General features: G+C 31.2%; 1 protein-coding gene across 1 annotated transcript in view; it reads right to left on the bottom strand.

Annotated features, from left to right (window-relative positions):
* The window catches only part of LOC145305399 (uncharacterized), a 38,374-nt gene that overhangs the window by 8,555 nt on the left and 6,162 nt on the right, over positions 1 to 23,657 (bottom strand). Inside the window, exon 4 of the mRNA XM_080147017.1 lies at positions 18,185 to 18,310. Within this exon, the coding sequence (XP_080003143.1) occupies positions 18,185 to 18,310 (126 nt within the window). The remainder of the gene's footprint in view (positions 1 to 18,184; positions 18,311 to 23,657) is intronic.

Genomic DNA, 23,657 nt, shown 5'->3' with positions numbered 1-23,657 from the left:
CTAACAAAACTGGTTTTAATTTTATAGTTGTAAGTTTTTATATTCGCGGAAAGCTGTTTATAAAACGATGCGTTCAATAACTATTCTTAGAATAATAAGTCTGTATTTGCCTGTCCGTCAGTCTGTAACTCTATCTGTATGGAAATGTTAATTACCCAGATGCTGTTTAAGATAGATAGCTGAACATCTAGTATGCAATAATGTCGGGCATGCTGTAAAAATATTAAAATCCTATATATTGAAAATACAATTTTTTTTTTACTGTTTTCAGAGATTGAGCATTTACTCAATAGCTCTGTTTGTCCGTCGGTCTGTCTGTCGGTCTAACAGTGCAGATCAATCTATCTAATTCATAATCTAATATTAAATTGAAATATTAATAATTATATATTATTATCTTTACTTGCAAAAGATATATATACATAGAACACCATATTTTCACATAAAGTGAAATTTGCAATGGATAGGGATATAATAATGATTTAAACAAAAGAGCCCAAAATTTTTAGCAAATGAATATGAGACTGTGTTTAAAAACCTTTGGCTACCATTCTAGGACGTCAAAGGTGGAGATAATAAAAGAGTGTTTACTGCCCCCCAACCCCCCGTAAAAAATGTCTAAATAGACAAGAGACAGTTTTATATTCTAATTATACACCTTTAGATAACTCTCTATATTTATGGCATTTAAATTAAACTTAAATAGAAAACAAAAAACTCCTAAACTATGTCAAACTATGATTTTGTCTGTATTTTAATTTTGATTCCTTACAATTACGACGTCAATCGTTTTGCTTTACCTTCTATATCGCTCTTTTAGAAATTAAGTTTTTATAAAGATTAATATTTGTTTACAGCATTTAACTCTAATCTATTTGCAGAATACTTGTTCCAAGCCAATAAAAGAAACTAGGAAACTGTTAGAAAATGATACAGTTGGGTGGTGCAATTATTTATCCTCTCCTTAAATCACATTCTCTCATTTGTTAGCTTACAAACATAAGAAACATTTATTAAATCTTGAATAGGTGGGACAAACACAAAAGTGTCCAAACCTTTCATAAAATATTCTGACCCACAGAATAAGTACTTTTGTTTATCATAATTGGGGGTGTTACTCACTTTATCATCCATTGTCTTATCCCTTAAGATTCCTTATTAATTTAAATTTAAGAGAAAAGAAATGTTATCACCCTTCCGATTGTGATGGTATAATTTTTCTTGGTCTGGTGCCTAATAATTAGTGCCAAAAGTTCCATTATAAGAATTATAAGAGGAAAGAAATTGCACAGATTGTTCTTACTTAGCACAGATTAGGTCCGATGCTTAAATATATTTATCGAGATGCTTGTTCCTTAAACTGTTTACAAAGAAATCATTATAAAAAGGCATTATTTGACTTAATTTAAAACATATCTTATCTAAAGAGGGAAGAAGGGGACAATGAACTTTGAATTATGCTGGTAACCAAATTTTTATACTACATTATCTCATACATTCTTTAAAACTTTTGGTTAAGTATAATGGATCTAGTGGGTTGGTTAAAATTAGCAGTGTCCAAACATTTACACCAATTAGTTTAATCCAAAGTATTTTTGACTGTTGTGACTGGGAATGTATATAAATTTACCGTGCATTGTCTTATCTCCTAAGATCAAGATCTTAAGGAGGCAAACTAGTTTTTTTTTGTGTGAAAATGTTTACCATGATTAATATATTGGCATGTGATTTACAATATTTTACTTTTTAAATTGTTAACAATTTTATTATAATAAAGAATTTAAGGTTTGAACTCAGACTAGACAGTTAAATAACTAATCTATTATTTTAATTTACTTTGCTTTTTTTTACAAGAAAATAGTTTTGTAATCAAGATATATGTATTTAGCAGTAGTTCAAAATAGAAGAAGGATGACAATATCTATGAAAGCGAAGCTCCGAACCAGTAGGCAAAAAAACATTAACACTTGTAGAGTTTCAGTATTGAAAATGCAAAAACAATTGTATAAGTCTAAACAAATTTATAAGTAAATTTGTTGCAAAACTGCATTAATACAGGTTACTGTTTTAGGATATACTTACATTTTTAGGACTTGATCATAGAGATGCTTCCTTATAAAATGTACTAGCTTTTTTTGTTGCGCTATATATGAATTTTAATACTTAACCTTTTTGCCTGTTTAAAAAAAGGATTGAACAATAAAAAAAAGTTCTTTAAAAAGCTTCCTGGAAGAGCAAATAATCGATAAATAACTACATAAATATGGATTTTTATAATACTAGTCCTTAAATAATCATAAGATAATTTATCAGCCCGAAGCAAGAGTTTAAATTGCAATGTATACTTCTTTTTATAGCTTTAAACAGATATTTGCCTTTTATTTTATTTAATATCATTTTAGAGTTTAAAAGCAAATATTTTCATAAATAAAGACTTATGCTTGTCTGATTTTCCATTCAGTAACGGTGGAAGAAAGGTTTTTCTCGTATTTATTCGAATCCGGTGGATAGGAACCGGTTCTTATCCACACGAAAAAACTATGTCTAGCATCAAGTTTTTTTAGCCGGTGCCTTCGGCACCTCGGGGCTAAAAAACTGGTTTTAATCTTTTAATTGTACATTCTATATCCGCGGAAAGCCGTTTATAATACGATGCGAGAAATAACTATTATATTTTTTCATGGACCTTAAAGGATAATAAGGATAAATAAATGAAAAACCCCTTATGATGATAAACAAAATTACCCCATCTGTAGATTAATATTAAAAACACTTCTAGTTAATAAAGATTTAATAAAAGTCCCAAAATTATTTTAGCGAACGGATAAAGTAAGTGTTTATAAAACTTTGGGTACCAGTGTAATTAAGAGGCTAATGTCCCCTCCATCCCTGGATTTTTTTCTATTCTATATTTACATGATTTTTATCTTTTGACGAAATCATGTTTGTGTGTCTCTTAATATCTCAAAAACTACATGGTAAAATTCTTGTATGGGAGTTTTCACTATTTTTATTTTTTTATTAATATTTTTATGAGTCCTTTAGACAGACTAGCCTTTTAGACTAAAGGCGTAGCCACCAGTAAAAACTTATATAAAACTTTAAAATCTCCAAGGTTATTGTAAAAGTTAAGATTATTATTATTATTATTGTACATTTGCAAAACAACAATCGGATCATGTAGAAAATGTCAAAAAAAGGGCATTTTAGCGTATTCGAGGAAAGCGAATTCACGCGAAAAATCCGGCTTTTTCGCTCATTTACATATGGAACACGTTTTTTTTTGTAAATTATTAAGACTTCTAGATTATTTGTAAATTAGCCTCTAGAGGACGGAAATACACCAGGGGGTCTAAAATTTGTATATCTCTGAATCAAACTACTACTAACTGACATAGCAGCAGTAGGAACCATTTCACCCTCTTTATTCATTTCGCAATATTGGGCCGAGATTCGAACTGGAAGCGCTTCGTGATACGCCAAAGTCGCAGGGCTATGCTGCAGACTGTATTTCCAGCCGTTTGGCCGCTAACAGCATGAAAAATGATTCTACTTTGTAATTCTAACATGATCCCAACAATCAATTCATATTAACTCTGGCTAATCATTACTGTCAATACCAATATATACAACATTAAATCATACACAAGTAAAAACAATTTTTACCCACACAGCTAAATTCTAGCAAAATTGGAAAGTGTATAACAAAATGACCCCCCCCTGCCCCTTCATCTTAAAAAATTTTGGGGTGGGGGTTTAGTTGAATGAAAGAGATTTTGGAGCTGAAAAAATTTCCTCCCTCACACCCCCCTCTCCAACACAATTAATTTAGCTTGAAAATGAAATAAGACTAAATTTATGGAATTTTTCCAGGGGCCTATTTCTGACCCTCCTTCTTCCCACATCTAAATATTGAAACTAACGATAATAGCCAAAACTTGAAACTTAAAAAATGACGTCATACAACACAAATGACCAATGCTAGGCAGTATACAATTAAATTGACCAATGGTAGGCTAGTAAGACGTCATTTTTTAGGCATTATCACCAGTTTTCTAAATATTCAATGAAATTCCAATGACCAATTCTAAGGGGAAGATATATACCCTACATGTGAATTTTAAGATTTTGTATATCTATGCAAAAAAGTTAAATTTGTACACTGCTACCCACCAATTTATGATATAATTTTTACTTCAAGAAGAATAATGAATGAATTGTTTGCTTATTACAATAAATATATTATACATAGAGGCTTAATTTTTTCTATTTAATATATTTTGAAACCACTCTTCTACAATTCTTATTCGTTTTTCGCATCGTATTATAAACAGCTTTCCGCGGATGTAAAATGTACAATTATAAGATTAAAGTTTTTTTTAGCCCCGAGATGTCGAAGACACAGGCTAAAAAAACTGGTTTTAATCTTATGATTGTACATTTTTATATTCACATCGTATTATAGACAGTTATGCTACGATGCTATACATAATTTTTCAAAATGGATGAGATCCGGTTCTAATTCGCCGGATATTAATCAGTTTCGAACGAATACGAGAAAAATCTATACTAGATTTCTATGGTTTGCAGGAACCCTAAAAGGATAAGACAATAGCCGATCAATTGATACATTTTAAATTATCATCCCTTCTGTAAATCAACATTATTTGTGCGAAGTTTAAGCATTGCTAGTTTAAACAATCCAAATGTATGAAGCCAACGAATGAGAGAATGTGTTTAATAATACCTAGGGTACCATTATAATGACTTCACTGAAAAGTAGTTTTAAAGGTAGCTTAAGTTTTGAGATAACTTAAGTTACTAACATTTTGTGACAAAAAAGCCTCAAAAAAAATAAAAAATAATCATTTAGCCTAAATAGTTTAACTTTTTATTTACATGATTTTTCTCTATTTCTTATAAGTCTAAATAAAATGCAAGGAAGAAAAGAACTCTAATTGTACAATTACAAGTTTTTGTCCAACAAGGTTTTGTTTATAAAATATTCTTATTTTAAGCTTGTTAGATAGAAGACAAATAAAGTCTCTCAAAAAATCAGTATGTAACGTCATAAAATTAGGGATTATCCATCTCTTTTTTTTAGGGATTTTCTTTCTCACTCCTCCTCTCCTCATCCCTCATTTTTATGACGTCATTAAGGGACTTTCATTATCTTCTGTTAGATATGTATGATTTTTAGACAAAATTAGGATTATGTTCATTTTTGAAGAATAGAGTTAAATAGATGCGCCTAACACGAGCAATCACACTCTTAGTCTTATGTAAGCTTATTGGATTCTAATCATTTTTTAAAACGACGAACCCAAAATATGAAATTAATGAGGCATTTGCCTTTTTTCTTGTATAAATAGTTTATATACTTCAAAGTTACTTAGAAATTTATACCTTTTTAGCAGTCTTTAGAAAAATCTTCTGTTAAATACATATTTTAACATAAAGCATACAACTATATTTATGTTTACTTTTATAAATTTGTTATTTTTGTAGTTTTACGATATTTTCATATTTTTCGTTAAATATTTTATGTATGAATGTTCTTGTTATTTATTATCAACCATAATATTGTACAATTTGGCCTTAAAATAATTAATCTGTTATCATTGCAACAAAAAATCAGATTAAGAATTTAATTTCATATGTTAAAAGCAGATATAAATCGATGCAATATTTTTAATTGTAATGTAAAGCATTTTTAAAAGGCAATATGTTATAATATAACATATATGGCATAGGATAAAAAGACATATTTTAGCAGCGAAGCTGCTATAAAAGTCTTTACTGATTCTTATCCGTACGTCAAATCGAAAATCCGCCTTAAAATAAGTAATACATAATTATGTCCAACTTTACGTTGAAGTCATATACGGATCATTATTAGGCCTTAAAATGATACTGTATTACAGTATGCTGTTTATTTTAATCTCTATTCTTATTAGATGGCTTTGTTTCTTCTATTTCTGAAAACACCCATAGAAGTCAAACTACTATTTATAAGCGTGCGGAAGGGGGGTGAATACATCACTCAAAATTAAAATTGGCAAGGCCTAACTTTCTTTTTTTTCGCTCAAGAAATACATCCCCCATGGCAAATTCCTGTGCATGCAACTACCCTAAAATCTGTGCTGATATTAGACGTATTCGTCCCTGTGTAGAGAATATAGAACATATAAAGCCATTAGAGGCAGTTAGAGATATATATAGTTATAATTATCACAATGCACAGGATGATAACTGACGCAAAAACACACACACACACACACACACACACACACATAAGCACACTCATTCACTCTAAAAAATAACAGTAACTTTAAATAGTCCGTTCTTTTTTTATATGTTTTATCATGTAATTTGTCATAACTTTGCCAAAAAAGCTTTTTAAAGCATAAAATACTTACAAAATTTCTTTACAAGCAAAAACTGAAATCTTTCTATTTCAATGAAAATTAGTTAAAATGAGTAAAATATATCAAAAGAATTTATCAATTAATATTGGACCAATTACACAATAATTTTCTAAATTCATTAATATTGAACCTGGGAAGGATTTAGGCTATCTGGAGGATGGGTTAGTTGGTCAACCTCTATAGATATGAACCTCATTCTCAATTAATATCTAAGATTTATTCAAGGCCAAAAAAGAACAAAATGTAGGGGGGAGTAACCCACCCCTGACAATAAAAGTGCACCCCTCTTGTGGTCTGTAATAAACCCCCTAAATCTAAACCACTCCTATAACTTACACGGGTGGAGTTAATATTGCACCCCCCCCCTGACAAAAACCCTGTGCACTCTACTGCTTTGGCTCAAAAATACGTCAAAAGATTTTTAGAATGTTTTTTTACAGTATGAACACAAACATATAAAATTATAAAAGTAAAAACAAAGTACATTGTATTGCAAAATAAATGGTTAGCTTCCAGTAGGGACAGCAAGTTACATTCTCAAGAAATTTTTTTGAATTAGAACCTGTTCTCAGCCATATTGAAAAATTATGAATAGCATCGTAGTACAGACAATTTTCCACGAATATTGAATTAAAAATCACAAAACTGGGTTTAATCTTATAATTTTTCATTTTAATATCCACTGAAAACTGTCTATAATACGATGCATAAATAACTATTCCTTGATGGAGAAGCTTAAAACCTAAACTAATAACTCATATATGGATTTCTTACTTATCTATAGATTAGATTAGCAGAATTTACATAGAAAAATAAAAGCAATTAAAAACATAGTTATAATTCCTACTATTAATCCATATTGTTTCAAAGCTTTGTTTTATTTGGACAAATCTTTCTTCTGAATATTATTCTCTTTCCCTAAGGTATTATAGTCGGGTAAGTGAGTATCTATTGCAATTTCTAGGCCCTAGGCTAGGCAAAGGGGGAGAGGGCGGTGTTGCAAATTTTTAGCAACAATAATTTTGATTTTTTTTGCAAATAAAAGGTTGGCAATTTTTTTTAATAATTATTTTGATCTTTATTATTTAAAGTATGAAATGAATTTTAGATATATTATTTCTAAGCAACTTTTTGAAAGGTATGAGCGAGCTATAATGATTGACCCACAAAAAATTGCTTTAAAATCTTTAAAATGGCCGAAAGAAGCTAAATTTCATGTGACAATCTTAACAAAATCAAAAACTAAAAATTACTATTTTAAAGAAAAACGATCATATACATTTGAAAACTAAATCTATAAAACTCTTACTCTTATGCTCATGAATTAATTAAACTATAAAATCCAACATGTACCTACTGCTACTTTAAATTTAGGACGCAAATTTCCCAGTTATTTACAAAATACTCACGACATAAATTATTTTATTGTTTGGTAGCCATAAAATAAGAAATTTAAACATCTATTAGATAATAACTATCTATTTATATTCAGTAATCTTAAGGGTTAGGATAACAGATGCTAAATTGATGTGCATCCCCCCAACAATTTACCCGTTATGTAGTTTAAAACTAATGGTTTTTGGGTACTAGTATAATTTACAGTCCAATATCCCCTCCCTCCCTGATTTTTTATATTATATGACCCTTAATTAAACTTGCTATTATGTCTCACCTCCTTATCATACCCCCCCCCCCCACTCCACAGCTTGTTTGTGTGTAATGTGACTTTACATAGCTCCTTAGTTTTTATTGTTAGCCAGATGTCAGACTAACACACAGGGACAAACATCCTACAAATCAAAGTGCTTTCCCACAATGTGCCTTTCGAATACTAAACTCCCCTTTTATTCCTGAAAAAATTTGAAAATACTGGAAGGGGGAGTTTCCCCAAATTTTTAGCCACATTGTGGGGAATAAACCTATGGAGCTCTAACCCTGCGGGACTACCCAGTTCCCAAAATAACATAGCCTAACCTTACCTAAAGTAATAAAAAATAGAGGGGATTTTCTGTTCTGGATAGGTACTTTGAGAGAAACCTAACAAATCAAAAACCCTTTCAAGATGCAAACTCTCAGAAAGGGAGACCGGACACTGAACTATGAATTATACTAGTACCCCAAAGTTTTATAAGCAATATTAGTTGACTTTAAATCTTTTATCAAATCTTGAATGGGTTGAACAAAATTTCAGTGTACATACTTTTCCACCATCTTTGTTAAAATAATTTCCAATAATTTTTATGATCTTTTTATCTTGAGAAAATTAATCCCTCTCCCCTAAATTTCACATACAAAGTTAGATTATATTTCTCTATTTTCTCCCTTATTAAAAACAATCTAAATTTATCATCTTAAAGCTGTTAAATTATTTAGATTTAAAATAAAACGTATAAAAGCTAAGCTTTATATATAAAAATCAATGGCATACGAAGCTAACTTTAGGGTAGCTATATCTTTACTCTCGGCCTCTAGGGGCTCAGGAGGGAAGTTTTATTTTTTTTTTTTGGGGGGGGGGGGTTTATATCGAAAATTTTTCCAGTTTAGTTTTACAAAAAATTTCACCAAAAATATTTTTCAAACCTTCCCTGGACCGATAAGTAGCTTCACTTTGATGAAGGATTACCATATCGGTCCCGTGATTGGCGAGATCTTGAGGTACAGACGGACATCATGTTAGGTTTAAAAAATATAATACAAAACTAGATCTCTATAATTATAATGTACAAACCCATATTTAAGAAAATATTTGCTATAAACACAGATCAAGAAAATGAACTATGTGCATAAACAAGGATGACAGCATCCATAAAAGCGAAGCTCTAAAGCAGAAGTAAAACGAACATTAACACTTGCAGAGTGTCAGAACTTAATAATCAGAATATAAATATATAAAAGTCGAAACAAAATTGTAAGTAAATTTGTTGAAAAACTTCTTAAATACATGATATTGTTTAAAGACATTTTTAGGACGGACAGACCCTAATTATATTGAAGCTGCGCTTTTAAAAAGAAATAGGAAATTTTCAATGTGAATAGGTTTATAAAGCTTTAACTCTTTTGTCAATGACATAAAAAAGAAGTTTAAAGTCATGGTTAAGTAAAGTAGTCAAAAATAGCAAGGATTAAAAAGTCCTCAGTAGCGTAAAAAAATCAATCAAAATTGATAATTTTAATTTTCACATTTAGTTCTGATTAAATTAAGGAATGATTCTTGCTTTAATCATTTTAAATCATATAAAGGAAAAAAACAATAGCCGATAAATTGTCGCACATCCCCAATGATGATGCACAAAATTGCCCTTTATTCAGATTACATTTAGTCGTTGAAACTTAATGAGCAAACCAATCAACATTCAAAAAAGAAAACGTTATTATAAAATTTTGGGTACTAGTTTAGATCGAAAACAACTACAGATCTTTGGAATATGCAATTTATTTGTGCAACATACAGAAAAACACAGCGGTAGAACAAGCGTAGACGTTATAACTTGATTGTACAGTTGCTACGCTATAGTAAAATGTCATGATTTCCAAAGAAAAAATTGAAATTGTAAAGAAAATGAACTAAGTAAACTATAAACATGATTTCAGTTCTAAAAATATCCGAATATTTAAGCAGTATAAAAAAGGTCAAGGTTTGTAAAAAAACAAGGTTGACAACATCCATGAAAGCAAAGCGCTGAAACGGTAGGACAAACGGACATTAACACTTATGTAGTGTCAGAACGGAATAATCAGAATATAAATGTATAAGAATCAAAGCAAAATTGTAAGTAAATTTGTTGAAAAACTGCTTGATACAGGATAATGTTTATGGACATACTTACATTTTTAGGACTTGATTATAGAGTTGCTTTGCTTATAACATTATACTTTGTTGTCCCAGGAATCAACATACCAAAAATCAGATCAATTGGATGATTAGATCACCTAAAAATTTGTTATTAAAAAAGAAAAAAAATCAACATGCTTAAAATGGACGTACGGACATTCTTGTAATGATTATATAGTTGCTACGCTTTCTAAATCGTAACTAACTACAAAAGGAATCACTATGCAAAGTTTGCTAGGACAATTCTAACATGCCTAAATTAACGAAAAAAGCTACCCGTCGGTGACGGACGGACGTAATCATTATATCTCTATAGTTAAGGACAAGTAGCTTTATTTCTGATATTTAACATATTGTTTTGAGTCTATATTGCTGATGGACATTTTTTATTAAATTATTAAATACAATTCCAAATCATCTACTCAAAACTAAGTTACTTTGTTTTCTTGATATCTTTCAATTTTTTGCTACTTATGGATGTTGTTTTCCTTGTTTTTTTTTGTTTAATTTCAATTTGAATTGTTTTTTTCCTTATATACTTTTTTTTTAGATTTTTGCAAAAGCATTAGAAGTTATTGTTTGCACTTTTAGTGCAATAAATTCAAGTACCAAACCTTAAATACTAAAGTAACTAAATGTTTGTCTTCAGTAAGATCTCATGAATTGGACTGGCTATCCTTCAATTTTTTGGTAAGCCTCCCTTTCCAGAACATCCAAGGATGAAGGGGGGGGGGGGTATAATAGCCTCCAAATTTATTTTTGTTTTCTTAACTAGAACAAACCTACCCCCTGAAGTAAAAGAGGGGGGGGGGGGAGTTAATACTCCCACAATATGAGAGATTCAAACTAGCAGAGTCCAAACATAACTTTAGGATGTTGTAATTTTGTATATTTAAATTGAAAGTGTGCACCAATTTATCGTCCATTGTCTTATACCTTAAGATCTCAGTATCCTATTATATAAAGTAGTAAGCATTTTTTGTCTGACCCGAAGGATCTCGCTAACCGCTGAACTAATATTGTTCTCCTATAAAGTGAAGCTTCTAATAGGTCCTGGGAAGGTTTTAAACTATTTTTTGAGAGGGTTTCTTCACCTATCTCCCCCCAAAAAAACTTTTTTAACTCTTTTAAAACTCAAATTTAAAATGGGATGAGGTCGACTTTTCCCCCTTCTTCCAGTGCCATAGAGGCTTCTAGGGGCGTAGCCTCTAGTAGGTAAATATAAAGAAAATATGAAACCAAAAACCTAACCTTGTGCTAGCGCTCATATCCTAGGGAAAATATTTAATTGAAGCCCCCAGCCAACCAACTCATTTATTCCAATAAATTATTTAAAATAAATCAGAAAATTGCAAGGGCAGAAATAATAAGCATTTCATAACAAGGCATTGTTTACGATTTTGAATAAAAGTGAGAAAAAACATTTTAAAGTTTAAAAGTACTTTGTTAAATTGGAATTAATATTGATTTTTACCCCCAAGAAATGGGAAGTTTTATCATAAAGAACTATTAAAATGTTATCTTAAGCTTCTTAAAACAAGGATGACAACATCCATAAAAGCGAAGCACTGAAACGGTAGGACAAACGGACATTAACACTTGATTAGTGTCAGAACTTAATAATCAGAATATAAATGTATAAGATTTGAAGGAAAATTGTAAGTAAATTTGTTGAAAAAGTGCTTGATACAGGATAATGTTTATGGACATACTTACATTTTTAGGACTTGATTATAGAGTTGCTTCGCTTATAACAGTATACTTTGTTGTTCCAGGAGTCAATATGCGAAAAATCAGATAAATCAGATAATTAGATCCCATTAAAATTTGTTGTTAAAAACAACCAATAAAAATATTATAAACTAAAGCTGTAAAATGAGCTATATGTACCTAATTTTCAACATATAGTACAGGTCGATAATATGTCAGCCAAGACCACTTTCACTAAAAACTATTTAGATGATACCCTTTCAAATTTGAAGTAGTTTATTGACATGTGATTTAAATGATTTATGTCCTCGTATATTTGGTGATAATATAAAGTGGACAAAGCCAAAATTGTCCTGTTGTGACTTCATATATTTTGGGGGGAAGAAAATCTATTCAAATGGGGTTTTCCTTTCCCTTTCCCGAAATTTATGACGTCACAACAGGATAATATGGGCTTTGTCATAAAGTGTCAAGGGCTGATTTATTATCGAACTGCAACTTTTTTTTTGCAAAAGTATGTCAAAGCCATGCTTCCAATTTTAACCGGGAATATGCAGGGATACAGGAAATGGACTCTGGATCAAAAATTCATTTTTGGTATACCTTCGACTTTGGGTAATAGAGCTAACGCAACTTTGATTATTTTTTGTAGCAAATGCCGCTAAGTTTGTTAAACTCCTAGCAGACCAAGTGTACTAAAAATATACAAGACAAACACTACCAGACAATAAATTGCTATCCCTATATCCCTGAGAATGTGTAACTCTGTGAAGCATGAAGGATTATTACTACTAACAAAACATTTAGTTTGCATGTTAACTATGCACGCACAAATACTCTAACAAATTTATCAATATAGTAAGGACGATTATGTCTAGCAGAAGAAAAATTTTTTATGGTTTTCCAAACAGTGCCTAAGCAAGAACAGTAAAAGCAAAAGCATTAAAAATAGAAGGGCATAAAACGAGTATAGTCCCTTTCGTGGCAACACACCTTAAGGGGAGATTCTTCGTATTTTTTACTATTTCTAGCCCCTGCAGGGGGCTCTAACCCTGTGGGGCCAATTGCCTAACCCTGTGGGGGCAATCACCTAACCCAAAAAAACCTAACATAACCTAATATAACCTATAAAAGGCCATTTAAAAAATATGATGAATCGCCCTTTAAGAGGCATTGCCACGAAAGGGACTATTCCCCATAAAACTTCAATACGAAAAAACACAAAAGCTGAACATATCAGACTCAAATAAAAATAAGAATCTTTTCTGTTTATAGTAAAAAAGCATGTTTTCTATCATGTCCTTATTATTTAGAGTGCACATGTAGACATATTAACGCACTTTAAGTCTAAGTAAATTCAAATTGTATACCCTAGCTGTACTTTTATTATTATTTCCATATCCTTATTGATTCATTCATAATAGAATAAAATTGTTTTATCATAATAAAATCTTACTTTTTATGAAATTTTATTTTTATTTTGTAATGAATAGGAAAAAATCAATGTAAAAAGACAAGTTCAAAAAAAGCTTTTTTTCATTTTTCAAAGAATTTTAAAGCCCCTTAGAATTTTTAGGAGGTTAACAAAATTTTTACAGACAGACATATTCATGTTGAAACCACCTTTCTTAACACTACTTTTCTTATTCATCCCATGTACCCAAGGAAGGAAGTGGACATTGGACTGTAAATTATACTGTTCCACTAAGTTTCATAACTCACTTTGTCATTTGTTGGATAAAGAATCTTGGGTACTTTTATCAGATTTTGATTGGCTAGAATAAATTATCGATGTTTAAACTTTTTCATAGATAATTTTAATTTAGAAAAATTTTATGAATTAAAATCTAGGGTGTACATCAATTTATCTATTGTTTTATAACTTAAGATATTAGCTAAGATTGTATTAGCTTTTTAATTGATATATCTTATTTCTAGATCAAAATACAATCGACAGACAAAACAAATATTAATCTTACATACTTATATAGTAGCTGTGCTACCAGAGGCCTAATTATAATGTTACCAGGGAAATAGGGAAAGGACAATTAACAAATCATTAGTTTATAGAGTGTCTTTGACAGTAATACATTATGGCATTCTGCGCAAGTACCTAAAGTATGAAATGTAGCCAAAATAAGAAAAGTTGCGTTAGTTCTATTACCCAAAGTCCCAAAATAATAAATTTTGGATCCATAGTCCCATATCTATATCCTTGAAAGTTACATCTAACTTGCCCTTGACTGATTATATTTGTAATACTAAAATTAAAATAAGATAATATTCTCATCAAGATTTACAAAAACTAGAATTAAAAATCAATTGATGTTGAAGTCTTTCTAAGCAGTGTTCATTCAAAGAAGCTTTAGAATTTGTATTATTAATCGGTGGGTAGGTTAGTCAGTTCTTGAGACTTTATTTTCTATAAATACCAAAGTAACAGGATTTTTTTTCTGTTTCAGTGTCTTATAAGTGGGAAGTTATTCATTTACCTATCTTTGGCTAAACTTTTTATTTTTGCTATTTTTAAATTTCACCACATTATACGAACTAAAGATTACATATTAGAATCAATTTCACTAAAAATTTCAAGTTTATTTCCCAAATGAAGATAAAAATAAAAATGAAGGAAGGGGGGGGGGGGTTTGTGTAATAGCTTTGTACTTCAACTCAAGGTAGAAAAGTATCCTATTTGCTAGAATAGTCTTAGGCTAAAGTCAAGTAACAAATTCTATCTTTTCAAGCTAGAAAATTGTCTGAATTGTTAAATATTAGAACCTTATTTTACAATCTATTAATTGTTTTTAAATTTTATCTATTTCGAACAAAATATAAATACCTAATTATACCTCACATACATTGTATATTTTATTCATTAAGTACAAGCAGGACAGAAATAAATACTCCTTAAACAATTCTTGGTCTAAAAATCTTCAGAGTCCAGATTTATTAACCAATGATTTTTTTGTTTTGTAATTAGTGGTGTACATCAATTTATTACTCAGCTTTTTGTAGCATCTAATCAAAGGTTTGAAGACTCAAAGAGAGGGACGTTGATTGATCTAAAATATACTCATTTTTTTTTACAATTCTTATTCCTTTCTGATTATATAAATTATGTTCAGCGTAGCAATTGTAAAACTAGTCACAGTGCGTATGAAGGTGCTTTGAATTTGGTGTCAGAACCTAAATTAGGACATAGTGCATTTTATTACCCTAGGTTAGGTAACTTCATTTCACTTTTCAATAAAATCTAAAATGCAGCCGTTTTTGAGAAAATTAGATTAAAAAATTTTAAGTTCAATTTTCATCCACTAGGAGTTACCGCATACTCATAACAAGAAAAGCAAAGATTATTTATTTAAAATTTTGAACGACTTTGCTTTTATAAAGTCTGCCATAAAACCTCTCTATATATGATTTATTTAAGGCTGAATTTCCGTGACCTTAGCAAAGCAACTGATAAAAATGGCCATGAATCAACTCACTTCAGGAGTGGTTTTATAAAGAACTTTATAAAAGCAAAGTTGTTCAAAATTTTAAATAAATAATCTTTGCTTTTCTTGTCATGGTTATGCGATAACTCCTAGTGGGTGAAAATTAAACTTGAAATTTTCAAATCTAATTTTCTCAAAAACGGCTGCATTTTAGATTTTATTGAAAAGTGAAATAAAGTTACCTAACCTAGGGTAATGAAATGCACTATGTCCTAATTTAGGTTCTGACACTAAAGTCAAAGCATCTTCGAATGAACTGTGTAGTATACTCTCGTCTGTACGACATATGTACATGCTCTTGTCATTCAAAGTATTTTAATTTTCCTGCTTTCATAATAGAACCCTCTCCTCCTATTTTTTCCCATTACCAAACATCAAAGTTCGATAATTCAAACATAATACTACAGAAATTTGTTGAATATCAATAGCTTGTTTATGCTGCGCTACTTATAAACATAATTGTCCTTGTTTAAATGAATTGTTTAACTACTTTTACCGCGACCACTAAGATCATTATTCTAGAAACATAATTTCCATGGATATCAAGGGATAAGACAATAAAAAACAAGAATGACAACATCCATAAAAGCGAAGCACTGAAACGTTAGGACAAACGGATATTAACACTTGTATAGTGTCAGAACTGAATAATCAGAATATAAATGTATAAGAGTCGAAGCAAAATTGTAAGTAAATTTGTTGAAAAACTGCTTTTTAAAGGATAATGTTTATGGACATACTTACATTTTTAGGACTTGATTATAGAGTTACTTCGCTTATAACATTATACTTTGTTGTCCCAGGAATCAGTAAACCAAAAATCAGATCAATCGGAGTATTAGATCATATAAAATTTTTACAAAAAACATGTTTCAAATGGACGTACGGACATTTTGGTAATGATTATAGAGTTGCTACGCTTTCTAAATCGTACCTAACTACTAAAGGAATCACCATGCAAAGTTTGAAATCGATAGTACAATTCTAACATGCCTAAATTAACGAAAAAAGCTATCCGTTACGGACATACGGACGTACCGACCCTAATTATAGAAAAGTTTCGCTTTAAAAAAAAATTTACATCCCTAAAGATGATAAACCCCTTATGTAGAATAAATTATTGTCTGGAGTTTGGAATTAACCAATCAAAATTCAGTAGAGGCTCCCTAAGTTTTTAGGCCAACGAATAGGAAAACGTTTTAATAAACTGTGGGTACTAGTGTAATAAAAGGTCCAATATCCCCTCCCTCCCTGCATTACATTACACAGACCAGAGATGGGTTTTTAAAAGATGAATGCCGAAATTTTTCGGCGTTTTTTAGACATTGATTGATTGAACGAAGACGATAGAATTTCAAACAGAGTATATAACTTAAAAGTACTGAATTTTAAATTATTTTTTTTAGCAATTTTTCTAATGTCTAACACAGCTCTAAAAAGATGCATTAATTAATATGCAGCAAAAATGGATTGAAGATAATTTGTTTTTCTTCTATGAAGGCCGTACCAACAAAAGCGAAATAATTAAATAAATCATTGTATACTCTTTTAGATTTCGCGAATGCCGCGCTTGTTATTCATAGCGTAAAAAATGTCGAAAAAACGCGGCATTATCTTTAAGAACCCATCTCAGACACAAAACACGGACAAGGTATTAAGATTCTACCAAAAATTTCAATATCAATAAGATTAGTTCTTTAAATGATTGGACCTCGTAGACAAACCTAGGGAGGAACGGATTATCCCATTCGTTGGCTTAAAAACTTTGAGTACCACTATTTAATCTTGATTAGTTCGTGCAAACCTCGGTTCCCAAACAATTATTTTAAAATACACATGGGTAATTTTGTTTATCTTCATTGGGCATCTATATTACTTGATAATCCATTTAAGATCAGTGGACAAACCCAATAAATCGCTAACCATGGCAAAATTTTAATAACAAATTTAACATTTTCTTAAACATACAAAATTTTTTTCAGAAAATCATTACCTTTCCAAGAATAGGGAAGCTTTTAAAAGGGGAGGGGCTGTGATAAATTAAATTTTAAGAGGTTTTTAAATAATTTTACATAATGATGAAATGTTAGTTCTTGGTGTAATATAGCTGAAAATGATTATTTACACCAAAAATATAAGCTTTAAAGACTTCTAGCTGCCAAACGGCTCTAAATGTGCATAATATATCTGCACATCATTTTAAGTGGCATAAGAGGGCAGGCAAATAATCTTGAATAGCCATGATCCATTGATGCACACAGACCGTATGGATAAAAACAACACACTTGAGATAATTATTTTTAGCGCATTTATGTAAACTGCGTGATAACTGTGGTTAATTGAGTATTTAACAAAACATTAGGGTATAAAGTATTAGTGTTAAATATGAATTTCTCTATAATTATAATCTAAAAAATATAAAAAAAACGGTGAAAATAGAAAAACGGTGTTGTAAAAAAAAGGACTCTATGATAGTTTAGATAAAGGAGAGTAAGTTAGGTCAGGTTAGCCCCGACGGGGTTCAAACAGATTCAAGTTCCCCGCGAAGGCTAAGAGCTTAGCTATTGTTTGACTGAATGGTATACCTCCAATGTAAAGACGTTCAAGCTTATTTTTGAGGAAGTTAAAATGAGGGATTTTTAATGTTTAAGGGGGGAATTACATTTTTACTCCCCATTGGACGTCCATGCTGCAATGGAACCAAAAAAAACTCCTACCTCGTCATAGAAGAGATGACCGCCATTAGAGTGGACACTGCACTCAATCTGGCAGCCGTCACCCTGCAGCTGGTTGAACGTGATCCTGGTGTCAATGTCCCAGTGGAAGTTCTGCATGTCAAACACCTACAACACAAATTTATTTTTGGATCATGGAAAGAAAACAAAGTCATTCCTAATTAGGACAGAAGTCACTGGAAATTGGTCTAAGGAAGGCTACTTATGTCCTTCATCTAACAAAATCTAACTTAAGGGAGGTGACTTATGTCCTTTGTCTGACAAATTCTTACATTAGGAAGGCTGCTTATGTCCTTCAAGTTGCAAAACTTAGCTTTTCTGTCCTTCACATAGCAAAACCTCACAAAACATAGCATTTCTGTCATTCACATAGCAAATTCTTGCAAAACATAGCAAATTCTTGCAAAACATAGCATTTATGTCCTTCACATAGCAAATTCTTGCAAAACATAGCAAATTCTTGCAAAACATAGCAAATTCTTGCAAAACATAGCAAATTCTTGCAAAACATAGCAAATTCTTGCAAAACATAGCAAATTCTTGCAAAACATAGCATTTATGTCCTTCACATAGCAAAATCTTGCAAAACATAGCAAATTCTTGCAAAACATATCAAATTCTTGCAAAACATAGCATTTATGTCCTTCACATAGCAAATTCTTGCAAAACATAGCAAATTCTTGTAAAACATAGCATTTATGTCCTTCACATAGCAAATTCTTGCAAAACATAGCAAATTCTTGCAAAACATAGCAAATTCTTGCAAAACATAGCATTTATGTCCTTCACATAGCAAATTCTTGCAAAACATAAAATTTATGTCCTTCACATAGCAAATTCTTGCAAAACATAGCAAATTCTTGCAAAACATAGCAAATTCTTGCAAAACATAGCATTTATGTCCTTCACATAGCAAATTCTCACAAAACATAGCAAATTCTTGCAAAACATAGCATTTATGTCCTTCACATAGCAAATTCTTGCAAAACATAGCAAATTCTTGCAAAACATAGCATTTCTGTCCTTCACATAGCAAATTCTTGCAAAACATAGCAAATTCTTGGAAAACTTAGCATTTCTGTCCTTCACATAGCAAATTCTTGCAAAACATAGCAAATTCTTGGAAAACTTAGCATTTCTGTCCTTAACAAAGCATTTTGGTCCTTCACATAGCAAAATCTCACAAAACATAGGTTTTTCTGACCTTTTTCTACCAGGAGATCAGAACTAAATCAGAACACACATAACAAGAGTTTTTACATAATACATTAAGATTATCAATTATGCATTCAACTCTGCATAAATTATGATAATTCATTATTATTACCCCTCCCCCCCCCCTATTTAAAATTTACCCCTGCATAAATTATGATAATTTATGCTGAGTTAAATGTACTGTTTGAACTTCTATCTAACAGGATATGAGAACTTAATCAGAACACACATAACAAAAGAGGCCAGCTATGGTGCCATGTAGGAAAAGTGGCATTGCATTCTAGGGCCTAAAAGGCGTCATAGCTGGCCCCTTTTCAGTCCATCATATGACATGGGAAGGAGGTTGAGGATCATTTTATGCAGTCTAAATTCCCAAGAATGCAATGCCACTTTTCCTACATGGCACCACCTCCCATGTCATATGATGGACACAAAAGAGGCCAGCTATGACGCCTTTTAGGAAAAGTGGCATAGCATAGTGGAATTTAGGCTGCATAAACTGCTCCTCAACCTCCTTCCCAAGTCATATGATGGACTGAAAAGGGGCAAATTGAATAATTGTTAATCTGAATGTACTATGTAAACACTCTTGTTATGTGTGTTCTGATTAAGTTCTCATATCCTGTTAGATAGAAGTTCAAACAGTACATTTAACTCAGCATAAATTATCATAATTTATGCAGGGGTAAATTTTAAATAGGGGGGGGGAAAGGGTAATAATAATGAATTATCATAATTTATGCAGAGTTAAATGCATAATTGATAATCTTAATGTTTTATGTAAAAACTCTTGTTATGTGTGTTCTGATCTCCTGGTAGAAAAAGGTCAGAAAAACCTATGTTTTGTGATATTTTGCTATGTGAAGGACCAAAATGCTATGTTAAGGACAGAAATGCTAAGTTTTCCAAGAATTTGCTATGTTTTGCAAGAATTTGCTATGTGAAGGACATAAATGCTATGTTTTGCAAGAATTTGCTATGTTTTGCAAGAATTTGCTATGTTTTGCAAGAATTTGCTATGTTTTGCAAGAATTTGCAATGTGAAGGACATAAATGCTATGTTTTGCAAGAATTTGCTATGTTTTGCAAGAATTTGCTATGTGAAGGACATAAATGCTATGTTTTGCAAGAATTTGCTATGTTTTGCAAGAATTTGCTATGTTTTGCAAGAATTTGCTATGTTTTGCAAGAATTTGCTATGTGAAGGACATAAATGCTATGTTTTGCAAGAATTTGCTATGTTTTGCAAGAATTTGCTATGTGAAGGACATAAATGCTATGTTTTGCAAGAATTTGCTATGTTTTGCAAGAATTTGCTATGTTTTGCAAGAATTTGCTATGTGAAGGACATAAATGCTATGTTTTGCAAGAATTTGCTATGTTTTGCAAGAATTTGCTATGTTTTGCAAGAATTTGCTATGTGAAGGACATAAATGCTATGTTTTGCAAGAATTTGCTATGTTTTGCAAGAATTTGCTATGTGAAGGACATAAATGCTATGTTTTGCAAGAATTTGCTATGTTTTGCAAGAATTTGCTATGTGAAGGACATAAATGCTATGTTTTGCAAGAATTTGCTATGTTTTGCAAGAATTTGCTATGTTTTGCAAGAATTTGCTATGTGAAGGACATAAATGCTATGTTTTGCAAGAATTTGCTATGTGAAGGACAGATAAACTATTTTATGCAAGATTTTGCTATGTGAAGGACCAAAAAGCTAGGTTTTGTGTGGTGAAGGGAGGCTACTTATGTCCTTCATCTTGCAAAATCTTTGTTAAGGGAGACAAGTTATGCCCTTCATCTAACAAATTCTCACATAAGGGAAGCTACTTATGTCCTTCCTAGGAAGGTGACTTCTGTCCTAATTAAGGAATGACTTTGTTTTCTTTCCATGATCCTTATTTTTAAAATCAGCGGTTAAAACCCTTAATTTTTTTATATTATTATTTTAGATTAGTTTAGTTTAGATTGTATTGGGTAAAGAGTAGCCCCGCAGGCTTCGGGTCCCACGCAGGGGTTAGACATTTATAAATTGTACTCTTATAAGAATCATTATGCAAAGTTTGAATGTTAAATCAATAGGACAATTCTAACATGTTTAAATTAACTAAAATAGCTAACTATTACGGAAGGACAGACTGGCCCTTATTATTGAAAAGTTCACTTTTTAAAATGTTGGTAACTAAATTTAATATTTACTATTTCTGCAAATATATATCCAAAAAAAATGAATATAGTTTGTTAAAATTCCTGACATTAACTTGTCATAAAACTTGATCATTTCTTTTTAACCCTAGCAAGCTCTACAATATTAACAGATTATATTTTTTAAAAAGACGAAATAATTTATTTTTTTTTGGCAGAATTTTAAAATTTTTCAATGTACCAATGCATTGTAAATAATAAAAAATGACTAATTGTATCCCCATTTGGATTTATAACCCTTATGATTATGAGATTATGAGATATCCGTTTTGTGTCAGTTCATACCTTATTTAGAAACATTATCCACAATTAAAAATTCAACTCTGAATCGTTTTATTATGGCATGCATTGAGTACTTTCCCTCAAATTGCAAAGTGTGCACAGAACCCAACCCTCCCCCATCCTCTTATTCTAAAACAAATAAAAAAAAAGTGGGGAGAAAGAAAATAGTTTAATTACTTTAGGTGAGGCAAGTTTAATTTTTTTTCCTTTTCCCTAATCCAGCAGCGGGCACCAATCCCGCAGGGCTTCTGTGCCAAATATAAAGGGTGTGCCAAAAAAATGCGACATTTTTTAAATTGAAAGTTTTACATTAGTTGGGACGTAGCTCCTAAACTATGCGAAGCATATTTCCTAAAAATAGACTTCTTAGCGGCTCTAACGGTATGCGTAGTATTTTTCTACTATTAACACAAGCCGCGCAATTTAAATTTTAAAAATGTCCGCATTTTTTTGCACACCCTTTAACTTAACCTATTGCAATAACACGTGAAAAAACTACCCCTCCCCCCAACTCTTTTTTTACACTAGGAGGTAGGTGGGATCTGTGATCGCTAGGTACTTTGAGTGAAACCACCCATAAATGAATGTTTACATTTTCTATTTACTTAAATAGAGTTAATAGTTGCATGTGTAAGTCTTGGCTAATAACGGCCAGGGATTTTTTGGATAGGTCAATAGTAAAGTTTTTTGACGCTTATAGGTCAATGGATGGATAAATAGCCGTCAAATTAAAACTAAAACGGGGGAAATAATTTATCCAACAATTACAATTCCCTGTCACACTGTTGTGTCCACACTATAATAAGTAGGGTTGGGCCGGATATCCGGCCAGATACCGGATATTAAAACTATCCGGATACCGGATATCCAGCTGATTTTTAATACCGGATATCCGGTTATTCGGCCGGATATCCGGTTATTTACCGGATATTGAACGTTGGTCATATATCCGGCCGGAACCGGATATCTGGCATTATAAACCATTCGGATATCCAGTATCCGGCCAAAAAACTATCGGTCCAACCCTAATAATAAGCAATAAAAACACTGAAAGTCAACTTTTATGTGTTTGTATTTTTGCCATACCTTCCATCAGGGATGAAGGGAAAGGTAAACAGAAGATAATTATTATTCTTTAATTCAAAAAAAATACAATGCTTCATTGGGAGGGCCGATAAATCAGATTTCAGATTTTGAAATTTAGAAATTAAATAATCATGTTTAACATTACACATTATGTCTTTTTTTACCAATATTTATAATCTACAGAAAGGGTAAATTTGTTTATTATCATTGTGGATATACATCAATTTCTCATCAATTGTCTTATTCTAAGAGCTTAAAACTACTATTTTCTCTCTATAGACAATAAAAATTTCAAAACATTGCAAAATTAAAAGTACAAATAAACTGGAAAAATTTAAGAAAGAACATTGAATACATGACGTGCAAAAATTCGATAGTATTCGTTTAAAAAAAAAAATAGGTCTACTCGGCAAACCAGGTTTTAATATCATGTTAGACATACTGTAGCTCAAACAAGCAGCTACGCTCCAAGAATCCTCTTGGTATACTTGAGAGAAGGGAGGGGAGAGGGTTTTTGGGCCTACCCTAAATTTTTCATTTTAGTTTTAAAAAGAAAAAGTAATTTTTTTTCATTGCTGGATATTTTTTCAAGAGGGGATTTCACTTAGGACGGTTGAGGTTCCCTCCCTCAAAATTGCTATAGAACTTCCCTGGACCTATAAGAAGCT

This window comes from Acartia tonsa, chromosome 14 (assembly GCF_053477335.1).
Source record: "Acartia tonsa isolate MP-2025a chromosome 14, ASM5347733v1, whole genome shotgun sequence".
Taxonomy (NCBI): Eukaryota; Metazoa; Arthropoda; class Copepoda; order Calanoida; family Acartiidae; genus Acartia; species Acartia tonsa.
Note: the sequence above shows the minus strand (reverse complement) of the source record. Positions and strands in the feature narration are given on the sequence as shown.